Source organism: Colius striatus, chromosome 6 (genome assembly GCF_028858725.1).
Source record: "Colius striatus isolate bColStr4 chromosome 6, bColStr4.1.hap1, whole genome shotgun sequence".
In the NCBI taxonomy this organism is placed as follows: domain Eukaryota; kingdom Metazoa; phylum Chordata; class Aves; order Coliiformes; family Coliidae; genus Colius; species Colius striatus.
The window spans coordinates 1,133,800-1,155,888 of NC_084764.1; the positions used below are offsets into that span (position 1 = coordinate 1,133,800).

The 22,089-nt window shown below is 44.9% G+C and overlaps 1 protein-coding gene across 1 annotated transcript in view; it reads left to right on the forward strand.

Moving 5' to 3' along the window:
• Positions 1–342: 342 nt before the first annotated feature.
• The window catches only part of SMOC1 (SPARC related modular calcium binding 1), a 103,283-nt gene continuing 81,536 nt past the window's right edge, over positions 343–22,089 (forward strand). The window contains exon 1 of the mRNA XM_061998113.1: positions 343–450. Within this exon, the coding sequence (XP_061854097.1) occupies positions 343–450 (108 nt within the window). The remainder of the gene's footprint in view (positions 451–22,089) is intronic.

Genomic DNA, 22,089 nt, shown 5'->3' on the forward strand with positions numbered 1-22,089 from the left:
CTGAGGGGGCCGGCCGCCTCCCGGCCGGCAGCGGCGACGGGGCGGGGAGAGGCGGGGCGGGCGGCGGCGGCTCCGCGCCATTGGCGGCGGGTCGCGGCCGCCGTGCTGCGATACGTGCGCGCCGCAGTCAGTGGCGCCCGGCCCCGCCCCGCCGCCGCTTTATAACGGGCATCCCCATGGCCGAGGCGGGTAACCTGCCGCGGCGGGAGGGGGCAGAGCCGGCCCGGGGCACCGCTAGCGCCGCTCGCCGCCGGACACGCCGCCGCCGGGCTGAGAGGCGGCCGCCCGGGAGAGCCGCCGGCCGCGGAGCCGCGCCGTGCCGCCGCCGCCCCCCGAGGGACGATGGTGCCCCGGGCCTGGCGCAGCGCGGGGGCTCGCCCGTTCCTGCTGGCGCTGCTGCTGCTGGCGTATCTGCCTCAGGTTCGCGGCCACCGAGCCACGGGGCCCCGGGTAAGTGAGCCGTCCGTGTCCGTCCCCGCCGCAGGTTGCCGTGCCCCGGCCCGCCGCCCCCGCGCCTGTCAGCGCCGCAGGTGGAGCCGCTGCCCGCCGCCCAGCCTCGGCCGCCCCCCGCCCGGCTCCCCGCGGCCGCAGCCCCTCGCCTGGGCCTCCCCGCTCATTAAAAGCCGGGTACCGGCTGAACGCGCGAAGTGTATACACCGGGATTAACTTGTTGGTATTTATTGCAGAGAAGAAAAGGGGAGGGGAGTGTGTGTTGTGTTGGCAGGCTGTGTTTTTATATTGCTCCTCTTGCGTTTAATGTAGCCCCTGTTCCCAGCACATAGCTTTAGGACTTTTTTTTTTAACGTTCCCAAGTAGGGATTAAATGAATCCCTGCAATAAAGCTAGATGCCTTCAGCCCAGACTTCTCCCCGTAGGAGTCTAGCTCTGTTTTTTTTTAATCTGACAATGTTTGACTCTTGCTGGGGCTGTTAATTTCACTTACCACACTATTACATTGCTCTGGGGGAGAACCCAACATCTTTTCTAAATATGGTCCTCGCAGTGAGCTAATGTTACCACTGCAGCACCACTACGAAGGAGCGTGAGAGCTTTCAGTTACAAAGCTGCAAAACAGTAGCTGTTCTTCAGCCAATGCTGCAATAAAAGCACAGCTCAGGGTAAGTGGAAAAACTCCATCTCTCTGCAGGCGAGTTGGATGCATTGACTATGTGTGTTCTTGACCCATCAGTCTGAAACGTACACCATGGTTAGGCAAGACCAGCAGTCTTTGGGATCCGTGGTAACAACAAGGGACTTTAGTGTGATGTTGTAGGTTGTTAATAGAAGCGCTGTTTGACTGTGATGGCTGTTAAATGCTTCTTGGAGCTATGGAAAGTGTACTGGCTGCACTGGTGTCCTTGTGTTCAGCGGTGCTGTGTAGCCTCTTTTACAGCCAGATGTGTAACAGCAACTGTTGGAAAGTGGCAGATGAGAGCTGGTGTGTGCCATAAATTAATCTCAGAGACCCGTTTTAAAGGATGGGGAATGTAGGGGTGCTGATGCATGTGTCTGTATCAAGCATAAACCTCAACATTGGTGCAGTGCCAAGTAAAGAGGAGCTTTGAGGTGATAAGTGAGAGTCTGGCAGGATGACTAGGGCCTTTCATCAGCACTGGTATCTAAATGCTTTATTGAAGAGCAATTGAAACAAAGAATAAAATACAAAAAAATCCAGCTGGCAGTGCATAACCACACAATGAGCCTATCAAGTGTTTTCCATATAGGCCATTTTTATGTACTGTACTTTACAAGGCAGTTTAATTGCTCCCTGTGTTGTGTCATCTTTGGAGTGGGACCTATTTCAGGAGAGTGGAAAACCAAACACAAAGGACTACTGATGTACTTTTCTACTTGAAGCAAGTGACCTGACTTTGCTGTTCCTCTGACTTTGCTGTTTCTTCCTTTGTAGCTGGGGCAGAATGTCGGCTGTGAACACCAATACCTACAGTTGTGTACAAAGATGTGCTTTAAAGTTTTAACTTAGGAGCTCTTAAATGGAAGGCTCTGAACTTCCAGGATGTTTAACTCATGAAGCCTGTCTTCTCACCCTTCCAAGTGTCATGCATACGTGCATGGACAGGGAGATTTAGCTCACTCATTTGCAGCTGTGTTGATTATGGTGAGCCTCTGAGCTTCATCTCTTCTAGGGATCAGACCTTGCCGCTGAAGTTGTTATTAGTATAAAGGAACCACACTTTTAGATTTCAAGGCACTCAAGAAAACTCTCTATTATTCATTCTTCTAAGATGATGATTACCAAGTTACACTAGTGTTCCTCATGCTGACTTATGGTGAAGGGCACAGTCCTGTCAGGAACTCTCTCTGGACTGGAGTGATTAGTGTTGCTGTTTTGGGACCTGATCCTGCAGGTGTTCAATTGCTAGGGGTGATACTTACCCCTTCACACTTTCTTTTCTGTATGGTGGCCACTAGAACTGCAGTGTTTGCAAGCTGAAATGCTTTTAAAGGGGGAAAGTAGTTTTTAATCTCACTTAATGAGTTTAATGCTTGAAGCAAGTTCTGGATCTTTCCCTGTGCATTTCCCTCTTAGTTCTGTTATGTTGCTGCTAAGCAAGGCAGCCTGTCATTGAATGCACAGGCAGAGGAGTGTTGCTTGTTACTGGTTGCAGGAAATGTTGAAGCAAATACGGATATTGACGAGAAATAGCTATATCAGCTTTTTTTTTGGTACTAATAAGGAATCAGGCTTGCAGGTGAAGGGCATTAGTTCAAGGTATTTACTTGAATACCAAGATAAATTACAGCTGCGGCTCGTATCTACTGGCCTACTGAGCTACTTCCGAATCTCAGAAGATGTGCAGTGGTTGCTGTTTCCTATTACAGCAGTGATGTGAATCCCTTACACTTGGGGAGTGTCAGTGACCCGTAGGAAACATCTGGCTTTTGTATGTATGCTGTGTCCCACTGACAGTTAATAAAACCTGTCCCAAGTGAAGCCCCATATCTTGAGCATCCTAGAAACAACTTGGAAGCCCCTTGGAGCTCTTTTGTAGCAGACTAAATAGATTGTGCCACTAAGCTGCATTTCCCCCCATCTGGACAATAAATTGTGACCTCTGTTGTTGAAGCTCAGAAAGATAGGTTTGTGTAGGCCCCCTGCTTTTTAAATATAATGCCTGCCTCTTATGAACTTGCTCTATTTATTGCAGAGAACTGTTGGTGGCAGTAGTGACAAATACTAGCACAGGAAAACAGTGGTTGCTTGCATAAGGTGATTGCAGCAGTCAAAAGCTGTCCTAGGAATGGGCTTGAATTTTTGGAAGTCTGGGTATCTGTATTCCCCAATGACTGCAGAGGACTAAGAAATGAGAGGGGAAGGCAGGACACTCACTGTCAATTTCTTCCTAGTTTCATGCATGGAAACATGCCATATCCCTGCGTGAAAGGCATACTGCTTAGAGATGGGTGAGACCTTCCAGTTCAATGCTGCTGTAAAGGGAAGGTAGTAGATAGTAAAACTATGAAGACACCACAGATTCCAGTGCATAAAGTGGAGTGCCACAGCAATGGGAATTTCCTGCTGCAGCTGGCTACTGTTTAGAACCTCAAATAAGAACCTTGATATGGAGTGCTGAAAAGGCTCCTGCAGCTTGGCCATTCCCTCTGGAGGGGCAAGTGGCATCACAGCTTGTGCCAAGGTTGCCAGTGTTCTGCTCTGTGTTCTCACTGCAGCCCCACTGGGAGGCTTCCATCAAGCAGGTGTCTTTACACATGTTCTACTAAAATTAGGGAGAAGGTGTTCTTTGTGGTGAGAAGAAATCAGAAAAGGACATAGGATACAAATAAAAAGCAAAGGGCTCCATATGAACGAGATCTAGAACAGAAGTGTGAAACTTAGGTGTTCAGTAGCTGGGTTTTGTATCTTGATTTCAGCTTAATCATGGCCCTGCATTGCAAAGGTCTGTGCTGGTGAGTAACAGCAGAAGGACTTCAGTGTTTTAGATTTCCTTCCTGTTGGAAAGTCTCATTTTAAGGAAGGACTGAATACCCAAAGGTGAATCTTTAGAAAAGGACAGATTTGTTACTCTATGGTAGATAGCTTTTGGTCACAGACACTGTTTTGGTGTGCTGGAAGCTTTAACTGTGTATAGAATTCTGTTAATTTCTCCCTATCCTTGTTCCTATTTAGACCTTTAACATTAAACAGCTGAATTTCTGGATGTGTATCAAAGAAACTGATTTGACCTGCCTTTCATGCATTATGCAACCCTGTGGAGGAACACAGTTCTTGTGCAGAGAAGTATTAAAACACTATATACTAATACCTTAGTATTGGAGCAATGGGTCTTGTTCCAACAAGAAAATACTGTTGGATCTGACTTGCTCTGTGTAGTCTAAAGAGTTGTTGCTTTAACTGCCTAAGCTTCTGAGTTGGGAATATTTCACTCATGTTAATGACCTCTGCTGCTAGTAAAAGATTTCTGGCCATCAAAAGATCTGAAACAGGAAAAAAAAAACACTGCTCATGTATTTCTGCTGGTGGGTGGCAGCAAGCTCTCTAGCTGATGGAACACCTACAATGATAACCTCTTGGACTAGTTTTCAAGTTCCTAGCTCTAGTCATGTGCTAAGGTAATCTTCACTGCCATCAGTGCAGAGCAGATGCTGTCTTGGCTTCTTTCATTTCTTGATGCCCTGAAGCAATTGGTAAGATGACTGTAAACCTCACTTCAGTGGTGTAGTAGCTCTGAAATATTAATACTGCTGTTTAAATATCTTAGATGTTCTTATCCTGCCATCTCAAACTAATTGCGACATTACTATGTCAAGAAACCCCAAACAAATAAAAACCCATTTGTCTCCTACTTGGCTGCTGAATCCCCAGTTCTTCTGAGGCTGGCACATCTGACAGTGCAGTTAAGTGTTACACAATAATCTTTACAGTCATGTTAAAAGCTAAACACAGAGGCAATACAGGTGAAACCGAAGCTAATCCCTGCAGGCTGCTGTGCTGTCACGCTTTGCCTCCTGCGTGACAGTGTGATGGCTTCTTGTCAGAGCCCCTTCAGCAGCTGCCACAGGGTCTCTGGTGCTGGTGCAGCAGCTGGGGATGACCCAGCAGACCTTGAGCCAAGCTTGGTGTGCAGTGGTAGTACTTCAGTGATTTGTTGCAGAGTGAAGTTCTGCAGAGAAGTGGATGTTATAACTTGTGTGTTGAACTCTGAAGCCTGTTTTGTCATCTTACAAAGCTTAACTACTGTCATTGCATCGGTTGGATTCTAACCCTCCAGTTTGTGAGAAGCTCTTCCATTTGTGAAGTTCCTGCCCCAACACTGACGGCTGCCTTTGTTTTGGGTGAATAGCTTCTGTGCTGGAGCTTTCTGGGTAAGGTGTGAGTTCAGTGTGAGGAAAGTTTGCTTACAGGGAGAAACAACCAGGATGTGATAAATGCCACATATAACTATTTCCCTGTTCTGTCTGTCTCACTGAGCACTTAAGCCTTGTGTTCAGCACCTACCGTGAGCCCTGTGAAGCTTTCTCTGTGGTGGCTTTGGTGCCTGTAGGTATGAGGAGAAACTATTCTGGGATTGAAGCTGTTCTGGTGATGACTGAGAATGCAACTCTGCCCTGTGTTTTTTTGAAGGGGGGACATGGGGCAGGGGGCAGGCATTGTAGTAATAGGAGAGTAACAGCAGGAAAGCATAACTAGTCACACCAGAGCATAAAGCTTGTACTCAAGGCAGGGAAAACAACCACCCACCATACAAAGGAGCTCTTTATGTGGCCTCACGCAGGCTATCGGCAGCTCTTCAGCCAGCGAGCAGTCGGCTCCCTCAGGATGGGGCCTTACCGTGAAATCAGGCTCATGGCTCTTGTCCTGGATGGTTTTTCTCCTTATCACAGTAGCCTCCTGATGCAACTTAGATTCCTGTGTAACACTACAGATAGTGTTAGTGATGGTTGTGAGCTTAGAGAAGAATCATCTGCTTGTTTGGTGAGGAAAACATCATTTTGTACAGAGGGCCTGCCTACTGTCTGAGTACAAGGTCTGCGTGCATGGGGAGCGGTAATGGAGTAAATGGAGGCTTTGGCTTATGAAGGGGTTCATTCTAGTCTCCATGATCCCTCCAAGGTAGCTGTAAGACTGGCCTGGGCCTGACTGGATGATGCTGAGGTGCCAGTGGCAGCCTGGAGTAGCAGCCTTGGTGAAGGGCTGTCTTACCAGACATTTCTCATGCTGGCTTTTCTGGGGCAGTTGTGCTTTTGTCCTCAGAGCACTGGCCTAGGAGCCCCCAGAAGCTTCCAGCTGCCTCCACGGTCAAACTCTCCCTGAGCAGTCTCCCAGCTGCAGACTGTTTGGGAGGACATGCCAGCGTTTGGGTTTGTGTGTTTTTGCCTCCCACCTGTGGCTGAGCAGCTGCTTCTGAGGGCCCACCGACAGGTGTTTTCAGTTGGAGTGGCGGGAAAGTGAGTGGTAGGTATGAAATCAGGGCAAACGTAGACCTTGAGGGGAAGCACCTGTGCCTAGAGATGGGAAATAGCACTATTACTATAGGAACAGAGGCTGCACCATCAAAGGTTAGCTCAGTCTGGCAGCAAAGCCTAGGTGAGCTACCCACCAGTGGTGCTGGCAAACTCTTCCATGCAGGTGGAGGAAGCCATACAGAAACTGGTGTGCGTAGGAAGATAACTTGCTCTGCCGTGGGTATCCAGACTCCTCTCCTGGGCTGGAGCTCCCAAGGAGCAACTTGTGCCTTGCTGAAGAACGTAAGTGTGAGCAGAACAGCAGTACACAGGTAAGTGTCACAGAGTACCACACTGCTCTGTACTTGGGTACAGACCCAGACCATGTGCAATGATTCTGTAAACTTGGGTTACCTTGCCTCAGGCACTTAAACTTGGAGTGGATAAAGGGACAGAAGCAGATGGACTGTGTGCAATGTCCTTTCAGTGCAAGGCGTAGACTGAATCTGTTGAGACTGGCTCAGCTTGCTACATGGCAGCTCTTGTCAGTCTAAAGTTAAATTTGATCCACTGCTGGAAGAGCACTGGCCTAACAATTTTTCCCCTATTGAGTCCTATGGCAAAATGAAAGAATGTAATTTCACCCTTTTCAGAGTGGAAGAAGCCTTCTGTTCTGTGCCACCCCAACATCTGATTGAAGCAAGGGACTGAGGGGGTGGCAAAGGCAAGGCCTTTCTAATGGGTGAGCTTCTGATAGAATCATAGGAAGGTGGAAGGAAAGGTATGTATGAATATGGAAGATGAGGAAGTAGGACAGATGAAGTAACTTGTGTTTCTGAGGTTTTTCTTGGCTACTGGTCCAGTTAATGATGCTTGGAATCTTATCCAGAGGGAAGTGCTGATCCTTAAATAGTGAAGAGAAGTTCCAAACATTTAGTGGGCAGATCTGGTTTCAGAGTTTCTCTTGGCCACCAGTCCCCTGTTACCATTAGCTGGGTCACAGACTAGAAGGAATGTGGAAAATGTGAATCCCAACTCTTTGCTGTTCCATCACTGAGGCTAATCACTTAAATTGTTCAGGGAAGTCATTCTGCCCTCATGAGAATCATAGAATGGTAGGGTTGGAAGGGACCTTGAGAGGTGACCTGCTATACTTAGGCTTGTTCTGATTCACGGGACAGTCCTTGTCCTATACTCTTGTGGAGTTCCAGAATACTGGAACTGAGCTTTTTTTCTTTGGTTATACAGAATATGTAGATGAAATGTGATCTGGTTCTTCAGTGGTAATTCCAATGCTTTAGAGTTTGACCCTCTAGCAAATGGAAACAATCCAGGATAGCCTTAATGTGAATGTAACTTGTGTTCTGTGGCCACCATGAAACTGAGCGGCCTCATGGCTGCTCCTTGGGCTGCAGAAGCAGCAGTGTGGCTACCTCTGTAATAGAGGGGGAGTGAACCAGGAATCAAAAAGATAAGGAAACATTCTCAGGTGAGAACACCTGGTAAAGGTACTGTTATCCTTTCATGTGTGACAGGGACACATGCCTAAGACAGGTGTCCAGATGTACACTATCTCTAGATCTCGCTTCTGTGTGTACCAGATACAGGCTAGTCAGAAGCAGGTAGGATGATAATCTTTTGTTGCAGAGTAGACTCTCTTGAGTAGCATGAAGATTAAAGAGTCTACTCTAGCTGGTACATCAAACTCTTTCCCTTCCCATTTCTTTGAAGCGGATTTACATGCAGTCTACACTTAGGCTAAAACAAATACTTGGTGGAATGAGGTGCAAGAACTAAAAAGCCAGAAGCTCTTGGGTGTAATTTACAAGTGGAAGATATTAAATGAGTTGGAGTTTGTGGATACTGGCCAGATAAAGGTGTTTCTGTCTGAGCCAAGTAGCTACTTCTGATTTGGGTCTAGTTACCATATAGAATGGTGGTAAGTCTTGTTGGCTTCTGCCTTGAGTTTCACATTTGGCTTATTTCTGTGCTCTTAAAAGTGAGCAGGCAAGTGTTGCAAAAGTACATCAGCTGTGTGCAAAAGTGGCTTTTAAAAATATGAGTCTGGAACACCTGAGGATAACGTGCTCCAAACTTGTAAGGGAAAGGTGAGGTTTAATGTATACATTTCTCAGTCAGAGTGAAAGAAAAATACTTCTATGGTAGAAGCCCATAAAAGACTGATATGTATAAAATAGGGCTGTTCCTGCAATGAACACTGCTGTTGTTCCTGCACTCTTCTAGAGGTTAATGTGTTTCCCTTCTGTGTCTTGATCTAAAAATATGTAAATCTAGAACTAGCTGCACCCTTTTAAGTTAAAACAATACAAATATCTACCTCTGATGCTTCTGGAGTTGTGCCAGATAAGGGACCTGGTATGAGGTAGTAACACAGCACTGCTGCTGTATGTTCCTGCTGCTGTAGTTACCTGCAGCCAATGGATTCACAGTGCTGCTGGTGTTTTTTGCCCTCAGGTGTGGTGCATGTGAGAGATTCCTGTAAATTATGCTAGATGCAGAAATTTATCCTGCTGGAGCTTCATGTTCACTTCTAAAAGCAATTGCCATGGGCTTGGAATATCTTAAGTGTGGTGCATGTGTGTACAAGTCCACAGGCATGCTTCTTGACTATAAGAGAATGGCACTTCTGACTGCTGTAGGTGGGAGGCCTCGAGTTATTCTAGAGATGCTGTACTGCAGCTTTAGAGGGGAAAAATCTGATGGCTAAGTGGCTACTACTTATATGAATAGGTAAGACCTGATGGAAGAAGGTATTTCAGTAGTGGCTGGTGGCTGATACCCAGTGAGTGGCTCATGCTTTCCATAGGGAGTAAACATTGAAGGAATTTGCAATGACTTTTCATCGGGGTTCCTACCAGCACTCCTCTGACTTTGTCAGTGTATGTGGGCTATTTTTCCTTCTTTACTATTACACAGGAGCAGGAATGATACCCTTAGGTACAGGACTGAAAGTCAAAGCTTTTTCTGTAGGCTTTAGCTTAGGTGCCTTGTAGAACAGGTGATGCTCTGTGTTGAGGCAAGATGTCCTCTCAGTAACAGCAACTGGTCTCGCACTTACTTCACTCTTCCTAGTTTAAGCTTGAACTGTAGAAGTAGCAGCTGCAATTTCTACAGACATTTACAAAATGGACATAAAAATACTTGGCTCATGGAAGTGTATTACTAGTAGTGGGTAAACCCATTGTGTGGAAGTATGTCATTCCTCACAGTGTACTCTGAAAGTGCTTTATGCTGCAACTTAGGGATGGTTTTCTTTTTTCACTTAAGGGCCCTTAGATTGAGGTAGGCCAGTTGGTTCCAAAGCAGTCTGGATTTGCTGGCTCTAGCTGCTGAAGGCTTAAGTTTTCCAAGGCTGCCAGGTTTTGTCCTTTCCTCAGTTCCCCTGAAGTACAAAGTGTTGGCATAAAAATGAGTGTTCTGCTGGATATGAGCTGTCACCTAAGCTAAAAACTTGCTGAGTTCTTCAAATGTAAATGTAGGAACTCTTGTGAGCTTCACAGCTCACTTACCAGTTATGAATACCCTGAAAATCAGGATTATGTGTTAGGTGGCTGACGGAACTTTAAGTAACTAGGTAAGGTTTTGCCCTGTCAGTAGTATAGGTGCCTCTTGAAGGTGAGTAGGATGGGGAGTGGGAAGCAATCAGTGTGAAATCAGACCTGCTGCTGTTTTTCTGGTCTTTGTCCTCAGATGTCAATGAGACTCAATGAGGGTTTTATTGTGGCTGATAGATACTTAAAGGAGTTCCAAACTAGCTGGATTTGGAACAGAAAGTAGTTGAACTTTTCTTCACCACAAAAGAAGCGTTTCTTTGCCTGAAGCACTTTGGCAGCAGCATTGAAACTCAAGCTAGCATGTTGCTTATCAACATACTGTAGTGTATGGCTTGCAGGTTTCTACTCTGGATGTAAAAGCACCCATAAGACAGAGCACCTTAACTCATCTCTTCTGTAAAATCTGTTAGTGTATAAAGAGCTGTAATGTGTAACTTCCAAACTCCAACTTCAGTAGAGTTAACTTCAGAAGCACTAGGGTTTCTTGGTGCTGAAGTTGGAACTGAGTGAAAGGAAGAAATCTGCCTCACTTGAGTAAATTTAAGCATTCTTAAAACCCGCCCTTCCAGTTCTCTAGAATTGACCCAGTTGTATGACGAGTACATTTTGAGCCCAAAGATTTGAGACTCCGATCTGGCTTGAGCAGCTGGTGAGTGCCAGAAATAAAGCTTTTAAGCTTCCTGTTGCAACTCTTAAGAATTTACCTTAAAGTCTCCTAGATTTGTTTCTTTGGCATAAAGACCAACTAAAACCAAAAAAGCTTCCCCAGTTTCTTCATGTAACTCGGGGACTTCCTCCCTTGGAAGCCCCAGAAGAGATGGGAAGAGTTCAGAAGGAAAATCCCTTACAGGTTGCAAAGAGAAGAATGTGATTCTAGTTGAAACTTGAAAAACCACAAGCAAGGCTTGTGCTGTAGAGTCAGTGTCAATCCCAACTAGAAAGTCTAACTTCAGCTGTCAGCAGGTTTTCTCTGTAGCAATGAATATTGAGTTCCAAAGGCATATCTCTCTTTCCCTGTGCTAAAGAAAGGAAGGTGTCATCACAGTAGCTGTTCTTCCTGTTCAACTCTCTACCTTCTCAGGTGTCCCATGGAACTCTTAGCTCGCTGTTGCTTTTCTTAAGGTCAGATGTGGATATTTTCTTAAGTGGGAAGCCTCCACTAGAGTGTCACCTTGGCAATAACTATGGATGAAAGACTTCTGAGTAGCTTTTTTTGCTGCATCCACGCTCTTTCCAAACTCTGTTCCACACCTTGCAAGATGTGTACTCCCTGTGTGTGCATCTGTTTGGGCAGGGCAAGGAGAGCAGTTCTGAACTTGGTAGTTCTTGCTGAACCCTGCCTGAAACCTTCTGCCTGGCAAAGGTGAGTCCAGCTTCAGGAATTTGTACATTTCTTTATTTACTTGCCCCAGTGATTGCTAAAGTTAAACTGCTCGTACATTTTTTCCCACCTGATGTGCTTTCCTTCAGTTTGTTCAGGTTTGATAAATTCATCTCAGGTGTAGAGATGTAACCAACCTTTCAGTGCAATGACTAAGTGCAGCATGTCAGAGCAAAAGCTAAAGATGACTTTCACTTCTCTTTCCTTGCCTTCGTCTTGCATGAAACCGTGGAGAATACAGCCGCTTATATTCAGGAAGTGCCAGAAGGCTGATGATAGATGTGATGAGGTCACCTCAGATTAAGAGGACAAAATAAGGTGTTATCTTTGGCTTGACTCTGGTTAGTATTTATTAGAAAGCAAACCTAGGGATTACCACAAACAACCTAAGCCAGGCATGTCAACTCTTCACTGTGCAGCAGACTAATGTTCATGCATATCCGTGCATTTCCTAAGGCAACCAATTAGGATCAAGTGAGAAGAGATAACTTTGTTAAATCTCATGCCAGTGTTCAGATGGGTAGAGCCATACTTATCTCAAATTGCTGTAGTGGGACTTGCTAGTGGCTTTTGTTTCGCTAGCAGGTGCTGATGGAAAAAACATACAAGACACTTTTGGCATCTGTTTTGTTGTGAGGTGATTGACACCAGTGGTAGGCAGTGTTTACACAAAGCATCTCAGTGAAGCCCCTACTGAAGCCCCTACAACAAGATACTGAAGGCAGTATTTCTAAATGCTGACAATGATGAAGCTTGCTTAGTTACTGCCCTGTATTAAGATATGATGGCTCTGAATAGAGGACACCTCTTCAAAGAGGCAAGGGACAGGGTTTGAAGATCAACTTCTTGCCCAAAGATTAAGGAGTACTTTCTCCTTCCTCATTCTGTCCCACCTCTGTCCTTACTTTTCCCAATAAAGCAGCTGCTGGGTTGCAATGTCAGCTCAAACTGAAACTTTTGTCAAGCTCCTGTCTGGCTTCCTATTCATTTTCAGCTCTTGGCTTGAAGCTCCAGAACCCTAAAATGAAGGAAAAGTACCAAGAAGTTTCTCCTCTCTTTAGGAAGAGGTATGTCTCACTTAGGTATTTTCCAGAGTGGAAGCTGATGGTGCTCAGTGTCATTTTGTTTTCAGTTGATGATGGTTAGAATGCACAGCTGGCTCTTGGGAATCTTTCTATATCTATTCTCAAGCATCATCTGTGTCAAATCTAGAGCAACCTCTGCATACAGCACAGCTTGAACAGTTTAAGTTGGACCTGCTGCTTTCAGATGGTGAGCTTGACTTTGTAGGAAGCTTCCATTTAAGTGTGTATTCCCCTTTAGGGGAAGTCTTGAGGAAATTGAGTGAGATTATGTAGTCATCCCACTTCAAAACTGAGATGGCAGGGATTCAACAAACACTACAAGCTACTAAAGCAGCAATTGTGGAGGGCTGAATGAATAACTGGCAAGTTCTGTCTTAGTTGAAGTTTGGAATCCACTCTGATAATTGCAATATAAGCTCTTAGGCTAGAAAATAAAAACAAAAGGCAGATGTTTCCTTATCAGTTTGAAAGGGCAACAGTTCTCCTGGAATGATGGGAGAGTTCAGAACCTCTGACTTGATGTCAGTCAATGTGACGAGATTAAACAGAGCTGTAATTAATCATTTGCATTCACTTAATTCCTCATTCCTCCCTTGGTTGCTGTTGCTGGTTTGTTTGTTTATGTCAGGGGAAGTTTCTCTTCTAGATTTCAAACTATCACAGTGTTTCGTAGGTCTCATGCTATAGTCACCTTTAATCACAAGCAAGGTGGCGTTAGATTATTCCCAGCACCAAATGGCATGGGCAGTTCTTAGCTGAAGCATGAGGAATCTAAAGCTGGAAAGGTTTCTGCTTTTCTCCTTGCTGGTGTGGTTATTAACCTTGCCTAGCTGGTAGATAGGTTTGGCCCTATGCATACCCTGCAGGATCTTTGAAGGCTCTGAGATGAATTAGATTAAGCCTAGCCAGGGCATCCTATCAATGTAGGCTTTTAGCAGCTACATTCTCTTTGCAATTAAGTCCCATGGCTAACCTGTGCAAGGTTCTGGACAGATGCTTTTTATTCTCCATTGTCAAATGTTTTAAGTATTTGCTTGAAACAGAACAGTGAGATGATTCAGCTGAGTGCAGGGCTTCTCTGCTCATCTGTTGCTTGTTAAATCTGAATGCAGGGTTGTCAGTTGTCTTCAGTTCTCCTTGTTTAGGTTTGCAGCATGTGAAAGTGAAAATCTGTCATGAGTGTATGTAAACACAGTATGTTAAAGCATTCCCTCTGCAAGTGTGAACAAGGCACTTGATGGGAATGGGGAAAGTAGGTCTGGAACATGTAGCAATGTTGAATTTAGCTTAGGAAAGAAGAAGACAGCAAATGGGGCAGAGAATGCTCAGAAATCCTTTCTGCCTTCTAAAATACCAACAAATGGCAAAGAGGTGGCAAAAGCTCGAGCAGCACACATAGTGGCGTGGCGGAGTGGCGAGAGCCAGGCTCACATGATTTGTGGCTTGATGAGGTGAGTTTGCTGCTGTGAGCCAAAAGCTCAAACCTTCTGTTAGGGCAGCTGTGATAACCACAAGTCCTCTTTCATGTGGTTCTATGCATGAGTGTCCAAGGGGTGGTGAGATCCCTGTGGAGAGAGGGTTTTGAGCAGGAGGAGCCAGTATCCAGACCTTCCCACTTCCCTCTGCAGCATGAGAGTACCTGGAGGCCCGGCTTGGCTGTGTGAGGAGGAGCAAGGGAAACACTTCCCAGTTGCAATCACTTAAATGTTACAGAACACCAGGAATTCCAGAAGTGAGATCTGGGGTGGGTACTTTTGCCTTTTTAGGCTGGGATTAAGCCTTCTCTGAGGAGCCCACTTTCAGCATTCCCTTCCATAAGAGCTGGGTATTAAGAAGAGAATCAGATGCTCTGACACTAAAATGGGACTCTAGCCAAGACAGACTTTCAGTGTTTCACAGTCTAGAGCTGCATCAGCAGTGTGAGGGAAAACCTGTTTTTCCTTACACTGTGTAGATAAAATGCATAATACTTGATCTGCAGTGCAAAAGCCACGGAAGATTGTATGGGCTTGAGGACTCAGAGCAGCTGGAGGTCTGTACAGGCAAGTTGGCTAAAGGTGTTAGCTCCTGACAGGTTAATCTCCTAAAGGAACTGCTTAGTGTTGCTTATTGTTCCCTGTGTGCTCTCTGTTTCTTGTTCTGAGGAATAAAACTTCAGATGCTCAGTGTTTGTGTGGCTGTTGAAGGTTGAAAGACGTTTGATGGCATAATTGGCTGGCTGCGTTTGCTTAGGACCCAAAAGGGAAACTGGAATATGCCTTCAGGAGATTTCAAGATCAAAACTGCTTGTGAGACTCTTGCTTTTAAATCTGATCTTTAAATTGACTGTGGCTTCTAATGATGATATACTGTTTCAGCCTTCATTCAGTGTGGTGTTGGTGGAAGTTAATTACATGCTTTAATTCCACTTGAATAGTCTGCCTGACCAATAGTATAATTAATTAGCCATTTGTGCTGTTTGGAGGTGCATGCATTGGTGTGCAGCATGCTGATAAGGTGTCTCAGAGATGCCTTTTTTGCATGCTTAGTATGAAGTGCTTTGAACGGGAAACTGAGCAATTACCTCTGGAAGCAACCAATAAAAGCAATTGTAGTTAGTTGATTGCACTGAATTAACAAAGATTGGGTTATGCATCTGGCTTTTGAAGACTGACTTCTCATCTGAGTGTACTCAGGATCTGGAGAGTCTCTGGTCTGGAAATTTGATGAGTTTGTGTTTTAAGTTAGAGAACTCCAAAGCAGCTTCAACATGATGAAAAGAGCCTAAAATGCAGTAGGACTTTATTTTCTCTTTAGATTGTTCTTGGAAGTGGTGTTCCCTCAGTGTGTTAAGGCTTTCTTCCAAGAACTGAGGGATTTTATTTCCCTAGACATAGGATCTTGAGTAACTCTTCTATGAAGCAAATCAGATGTGGTAAGAACTTTGTTTTAAGGATACCTTGTCCTGTACTAATGGATATGTATAGCTGCCAAGACACTTCTCTGATCCTTCTTTTTTTTCACTCCTGTTGTTTGTTTACTTTAGTAGGAAGAGAATAAAACTTCTGAACAAACTGTGTGCTGCCTCTTTTCCCCCATCATGCCTGCTTCATGTTTCCTAGTTCTAAAGTAGTACTTCTGCACAGACATGGCTAGATGTCTGAGGGGTTAAGCAGATGCTGACTGCTGCTTCAGTCTGTACAATGTGGAGTTGTCCAAATAAGAAACAGTTAAAGACAGAAACTTGTCAGGCTAGTGCTGAAGTTGGGAAACCGAATTGTTATTTCAGCAGGTGAGGAAATCCTTCAAGGCTTCTTAAGCACTGGTTCAACAGATCTGTACTCCCGTGATTAAGTATTGAATTGGATTCTTCAGCTTCTGGTTTTATCCAGTCAATCCTCTTTGCTGATCTTGGTGGACATTCCTGTGCTGGATAGGGAGAAGCAATACTGAGATGGCAAAACAGTTGCTAAAGCTGGCTTGGAACTTCTAGCCTCTTTGAGATGTTGGCTTGGGTGCATCTGCCAAAGCCTCTAGCTGTTGGTCTCCCACAAAGGTACATGCCTTAGATCTGTTATTTTTAACTCTGAGCTTGTCAGCAGTTGAGTGGGTTTCTCTGAAAGGGAATGATGTTAAAAGCAGTTCTACTTGATCGTCTCCTCATATCGTGAGTATACAAAGATGGACTGTCAGCAGCACGTGTATTCTGCCACAGATTTTCAGAGTGGGAACAAGCCAAAGGAACTGCCCCAGAAGCTTTCAGGAAGAATCTATGCAAGCTGTGAGTTGTCTTGACAATCTGACACAGAACTTGATTTCTTCTTTTTTTGGCTTCTTTCTTGTCTGCCCATTGTAAATTAAGAATTGGCGAGGGGATCTCTGCCTTTTTGCGTGTGCTGCCCCCTTGCTTGTTTTGGGTTGCCTTACCCTTGCCCTTTTCCTAGTTGGGTGGATGGGTGATTATTTTTTTCCTTTACAAAGGAGCAGCCTTGTGTTTCTAGATTTGCAACTGGGAGGAAGTGCCAACCCTGGAATAGAAAACAAACTCGTCCTTCTCTGCCTCTCCCAGTGCTTTCTGTCTTGCAGGCCAGTTAGGTGATGGGGGACAGGGACTGGACCTCCTATGTTGTGCTAACCTCTGAGGGCACAGGGTATTCCTTTGAGGTCCTGAATACTACTGCTGTAGTTGGGTTGGTGCCATGTTTACACTTGGCTTGCCCCAAAGGTGGGGAAAGGGAAGGGAGGAATGTTGAGTATCTTCACCTTGCCACAGGATGTGATTAGGTAACTGAAGAGGATTTGCAAGTCTTTCAAACAACGAGTAAATATGTCAAATGTGATGGAAAGCTCCAGAGTCTTATATGGACAGTCTAAGTCTGTCAAACTTGGAGCATCAGGTTAGTGTTGAATTTCAGTGCCCTCTCAAGAGGGAAGGTGCCAGGCTTAAGGCAGGGAGGTAAGGGGAGCAGTCTTTGTGGGCTAATAAAGGAGTAACTTGTCTCTTTGCTACTGAGGGGTTAGTACCTTCTGATTTTGGGTAAGCTACTAATGAAGTTTATAACTTGCTTTTATAAGAAAAAGTGTGACCTGTTACTCTTACAGCTGTGTGGGTCTGAGTCCCTGATTCTACTTCCCTCTTGTACTTAGCTGAGTGTATACGTAACTTATTTAAAAGCCCAAACAAGTCAAGTAGCTTCATGGTAAGCATGCCATGGAGTCACTCAACTAGACCAACTCTCGCTTTTGTGCCACCTTTTGTATCTTCCTACCTAACATTTCCTTGCCAGGCCAAAAAATCTCAGACAATGCGTAGTGATGTTCTGGCTTGACCTCAGTGCTATACTCAGCAGTACAAAAGAAAAGTGATAGGTTCTTGTTTAGCCCTTTTGTATTGAGAGGTGTTCACTGTGCTGGTCAGGTTAAAACAGTAACACTGCTTTGTTCACTTCTGGCCAATGCTGTTCATCCATTTGCTATGTTAGATAGCCAGGCTGCATCAGCAAGTGTTTCCCTAGGGTTCAGACACTGCATGTAAGTGAAGCCACACTTACACTACATGTAATCCAACGTTTCCCTGACAACTGTAACTGCTCAGACTCAAGGGCTCTGAGGCGTGAGGAGCTTGCTGCATCTGACCACACTGATGCATCATTGTACTCATCTCTGGAATGTACCTTTGGTGAGTAACTATGAACATGACCAGAGACTAGGGGAGAACAGCTTTCAGGCATGCAATGCTTGGAGAATGGTGGTACCTTGTGCTTTCTCTTTTCTACTGGCTTATTTTGTGAATTTGAGTGAGTTACCATTGTTAAAGCTTCTCACCTAGAGTGAGATAATGCCTGCCTTACAGGTATGTAGCAAAGCCTTTTTCCTAGTAAATGTGCTGTAGTCCACAGATAAAACAAGTCTTAGGAGTGCAAAACTTCTGGAGCTGCACAGCATACTTATATCCCCGTTAAACAGCTGTTGGCAATGTCTAATGCAATTTCCACTTAATGAGGGATGTTCTCAAGCCCTGCCAAGAGAACAGATGATGTTTTAAACTGATATTTTTAACAAGTCTTCTTTATTTTGTAAGAGGCAGCCAAGTATGTACCCTGTTGCATTTGATGGGATGCTTGTGCTTAAACAGGACCTCAAATTGTTGTTGTTTGTGCCTTGCACAGCCCCTAAGAGAATCCCTTGCCTAAAGATCAAACAAAAGCCAAGAATATCTGTATCAGTTTGGAAGAGTTTCTTCTCTTCAATTCTCAGAACTATTTCTGGTAAAACTTGGAATAAGGTACCCTAGAGGGTCTGGTATGTCCCCTCACTTTAAGAGCAGGAATGTGCTCAACAGGAAAAACTGTTCCACCAGTTTTCCTTGTCACTCGTGTAGCAAGTGCTTATCTCATGCTTTCTAATAAAGCTGAAGCAGGGGGTGTGGGGATGGGGTAGAGGAGTGTTAGGCCCATTTAATTTCAGATAAAAAGTAGAGTTTAAGGAACTTGATGAAGATGCTGATGTAAGTATGGCACTTTGATCTGTAACTCAGAGGCCAAATATGGGCTTTAGACTTGACAGGCTGGAAACACATGATGGGAGTGTGAGAGGCCAGTGTCTGGGTTAGAACTGGAGGAGTAGTATCCAGCGAATCCACTTGCCATTAGGAAAGGGGGAAGAGCTTGAGGATGGGGAGAATGAAGAGGGGAGCATATGTGGTGCAAGAGCTTTGATTGCAGGCAGTCCCAGCCTGGTGCCATGAGGCTGGTTTGCAGCTTCTAAAATAGCAGTGCCTTGGGATGGAAGTGTAGATGTGTCCTTCCCCATTGCTTCTGGGTTCCTGGAAACAGTTTCCATTGCATCAGTATACAGCAATGCTCTTTCACTCAGAGGTGCTGATTACTCAAGGGACAGGCTAATATGGTAGGACTTGCCCTTCCTCTCAACACTATGCTCCTGCACCCCAGAGCCCCAGTGCAAAGAGTAGGTTTGCTGAGTGGCAAGAGATTACTCAGCTGCTTGAGGGGCTGGGTGCAGCCTGTAGGCTACCAGCTGAAGAGTCCTGACAAGTTATCTAAGAATGCCTGAGATGGCAGTGCTCTCTCACTGTTTTCTGTAATCCTCAGTTATTTTGGACTGCTTATTTATAGGCATTCAGTGTCTGACAGGGAATTAATGCTAATTGCTGTGTTGGTCTGCTGCTGAAGCACATGCTTGCCATGTAAGAGCTCCTACAGGGCAGGAGGGAGATAAGAGGTAGAGTGATACTATCTATGAGCTGCCTTGGTACTACATGTGCTGTCCTCACTGCTTCTAAAACATCACAGAAGGAAAAGGCTTATTCTTGGCATTGTTTTCCCTTTAAGATTTAGTTCCTTGTACTTTACAGAAGAGTGTTGTCAAGAGACTTGGACTGAAAGGCTCAAGCAGATAGAGATCATTCCTGATAAACCATATTTGAGTTGGCTAGAGATTAGTAATTAAAACAACCTTTGTGATGGACATTGTTTTGAAAACCTCATCCAGGCTTAGGAAAGAGCTTCACAGTTAAATGTTCTGTGACTTTTGTCAGCTGAAGATCTGTGCTCCAAGGCAAGCCTCATACTCTGGAACAGAATCCACTTCTGGGTATGAGCATGGAGGATGATGAAATAAGCAAGGGATGTAAATCTGTCAACCTCCTTGCGTGCAAAGTTCAGACCTTCCCTCCCTTAAATCTTGCTCACAGGTGTTTGAAATCTGGCTCTGGTTTTACCTCCCTTTTACCTGGGAGTTAACGATGACTAAACTACCTTGCAAACTTTTCTAAGAAGTTTGTGTTGGGCTCTGCTTACAACTGAGGAAATTCCAGTGAAGGGGAGGAGAGAGCGACTTCACAGATGGACTTGAGAATTGCAGCAATTCCTAGTCCTGTGAGAGCCCCAGCATAGCTGTGCTCTGTGCTGGATCCAGAGATGGACTCTCTGCAGGACAGCATGGTGTTGTTTTCAGATGGTTTTTATTTTCTCAAGGAAAATTGAAGTTTACATTTTTTTTCCTTGCTTTTTTTCCACTCTGCTTTTATTTTAGGTGACACTGGTATCTTCTTGGTGCTGTCTTGATGCTCAAGTGTAACTGTAGTGTGGTGCTTCTGAAAGGTCTCTGCAGGAAACTGTACAAGAGTTGGCAGACTTTAGCTGGGAGGAGCAGAGATAACTCTTCCTGGCCTTAATGCTTTCTCAAAGGTTTCAGTATTTTCCAAGTGGGTACTAGAAGAGAGCTGACTAAATGTGTAGTACCTCTCTCTAATGTGTAGGCATTGAAAAGGAGCAAAGACAAAGAGTGTCTGGTTACGAGGAGACCTGTCTGAAACGTGAGGAGGAGACAGTCATGGCAAAGTTGGGGTTGGCAAGGATAAGCAAGCCAAATCAGACAGAATTAGACTGGAATCTTTACTGGTGTCTACATCTTTAATTTTCCAAGGTCTGTGAAAACTTACAGCTAAACCAGACACCTACAAAACCAGTTCTAGTGTGACTTTCAGCCCAGTTTCTTAATACAGGGACTTCCTCTTGGGTCACAGTTGACCTTAACTGCCCGTATCTACCTGCAGTCCTATCAAACAGCATGGAATCACTTTTTGAACTTTTCCCTTTCTATCACTGTTGCTGTCTTTAAACAAACTTCAGCTGGGATCTGCAGCACTTTGTAGCTGTAGTGACTAGAGCTGTAATTCCTACATAGGTGTCTGCAGGTGGATGAGAAGTGATTTCTGGTACTTTATCTCCCCTGTTCCCTGCCAGGATGTTACTTCCTGAGAGGACAGCAGGCAAGCTATGGTGTTACCTGAGCAGCAAGCAGCCTACCCTTCAGTTGTACCGTTCAGTGACAAAGCAAATGGTGCTGCTTCTGATCCATCCTACTGATGCCACTTCTTGGGCTCATCTTCTTACAGACCATAGTCTAGGCTGCTGGAAAGGTGGGCAGTGTACTCCAATGAGAAGAGGAACCCTGATCACTGAGGTCAGAAAAGCAGATTCTTTGAGACCTGGCAGTGGTTTAGGCTGTAGGAGGTTGATGAAAAGAAAACCATGTAACCCTGTGCAGAAGTTGACTGTACTTCTCCAGATGTGGTGATAGTATTGAGTGCTGCTTACTCTTCCCAGTCTGCAGCAGTCATAAAAACTATGTGGAAGCTGATATCACAGCCTGCTTCAAGTCTGTCAGCTAAAAATGTTGGTTTGGTGTTTGTCCACTGTGAGGAGTCTGACCAGTGAGCCCGGGTATGTGTTTGTACCGAGGCCAGGTCTTCAACCAGACAGAGATCCAGAGAATCTGAGGAATCCAGATAAAGCCACAGCTGTTTTGCCACAGCTTTCTCAATAACATGCCCTGAAAAGGAAGATGAGAGACTACAATAATCTTGCTAATTAGCTGTGTCAGAGATTTATTGTTCAGAGGTCTTGTGTTTGCTTCTATTAAGATTGATACCCTGCTCCCTTCAGGGAGGCAGGCAGCAAAAATAGACCAAAATGTATGTTTCATATCTGTTTTTAGCTTCCACTAGAGACACACAGAAATTGGAGCACAAAGTTAAGTTAGCTGAGCACTTCCAGAACCCCAGTGAGTGCAGTTGGAGGAAAGTTAATCTGCATAATGTTGTGTGAATTTGGACTAGAAGTGACTACCTGTGTGGAAAGCTGTCAGCCCTGGACTGAATGGCTCATGTACAAAGATACCCCACTGGGTTGGATGGCTTTTAACTGCTGGGGTCTTGGTGACAATGAAAATTAATGTCACTTGTGTTTAAGGTGAAATACCATAGAACAAGAAATGCTTTAAAGTGTATCTCTGCAGAGAACAAGGAAAGCATGTCGGCTGCTGGCAAGGAGGGGTCAGTGTGATTCTGCAGCTCCTCACCAAAAGGGTGAAAAATAGGTTGGTGTAGCTGGGATCACCCTTCTGCAAGTGGAAGGTAAACTTGCTAAAATAAACAGTTCTATAGCACAAATTGTTGTGAAAAAGCTGTCAACCTGAGAGAGTGAACAGCCTGTATGAAGATCAGTCACCAATGTCTTTTTGCTTGGATGTGGGGATTAAGTGTGTGTATAACAATGGGCTTGGGAGGGGAAAGGGAAGCATTTTGATGGGAAAGGAATTGTGTGTCTGGGGAAAACTC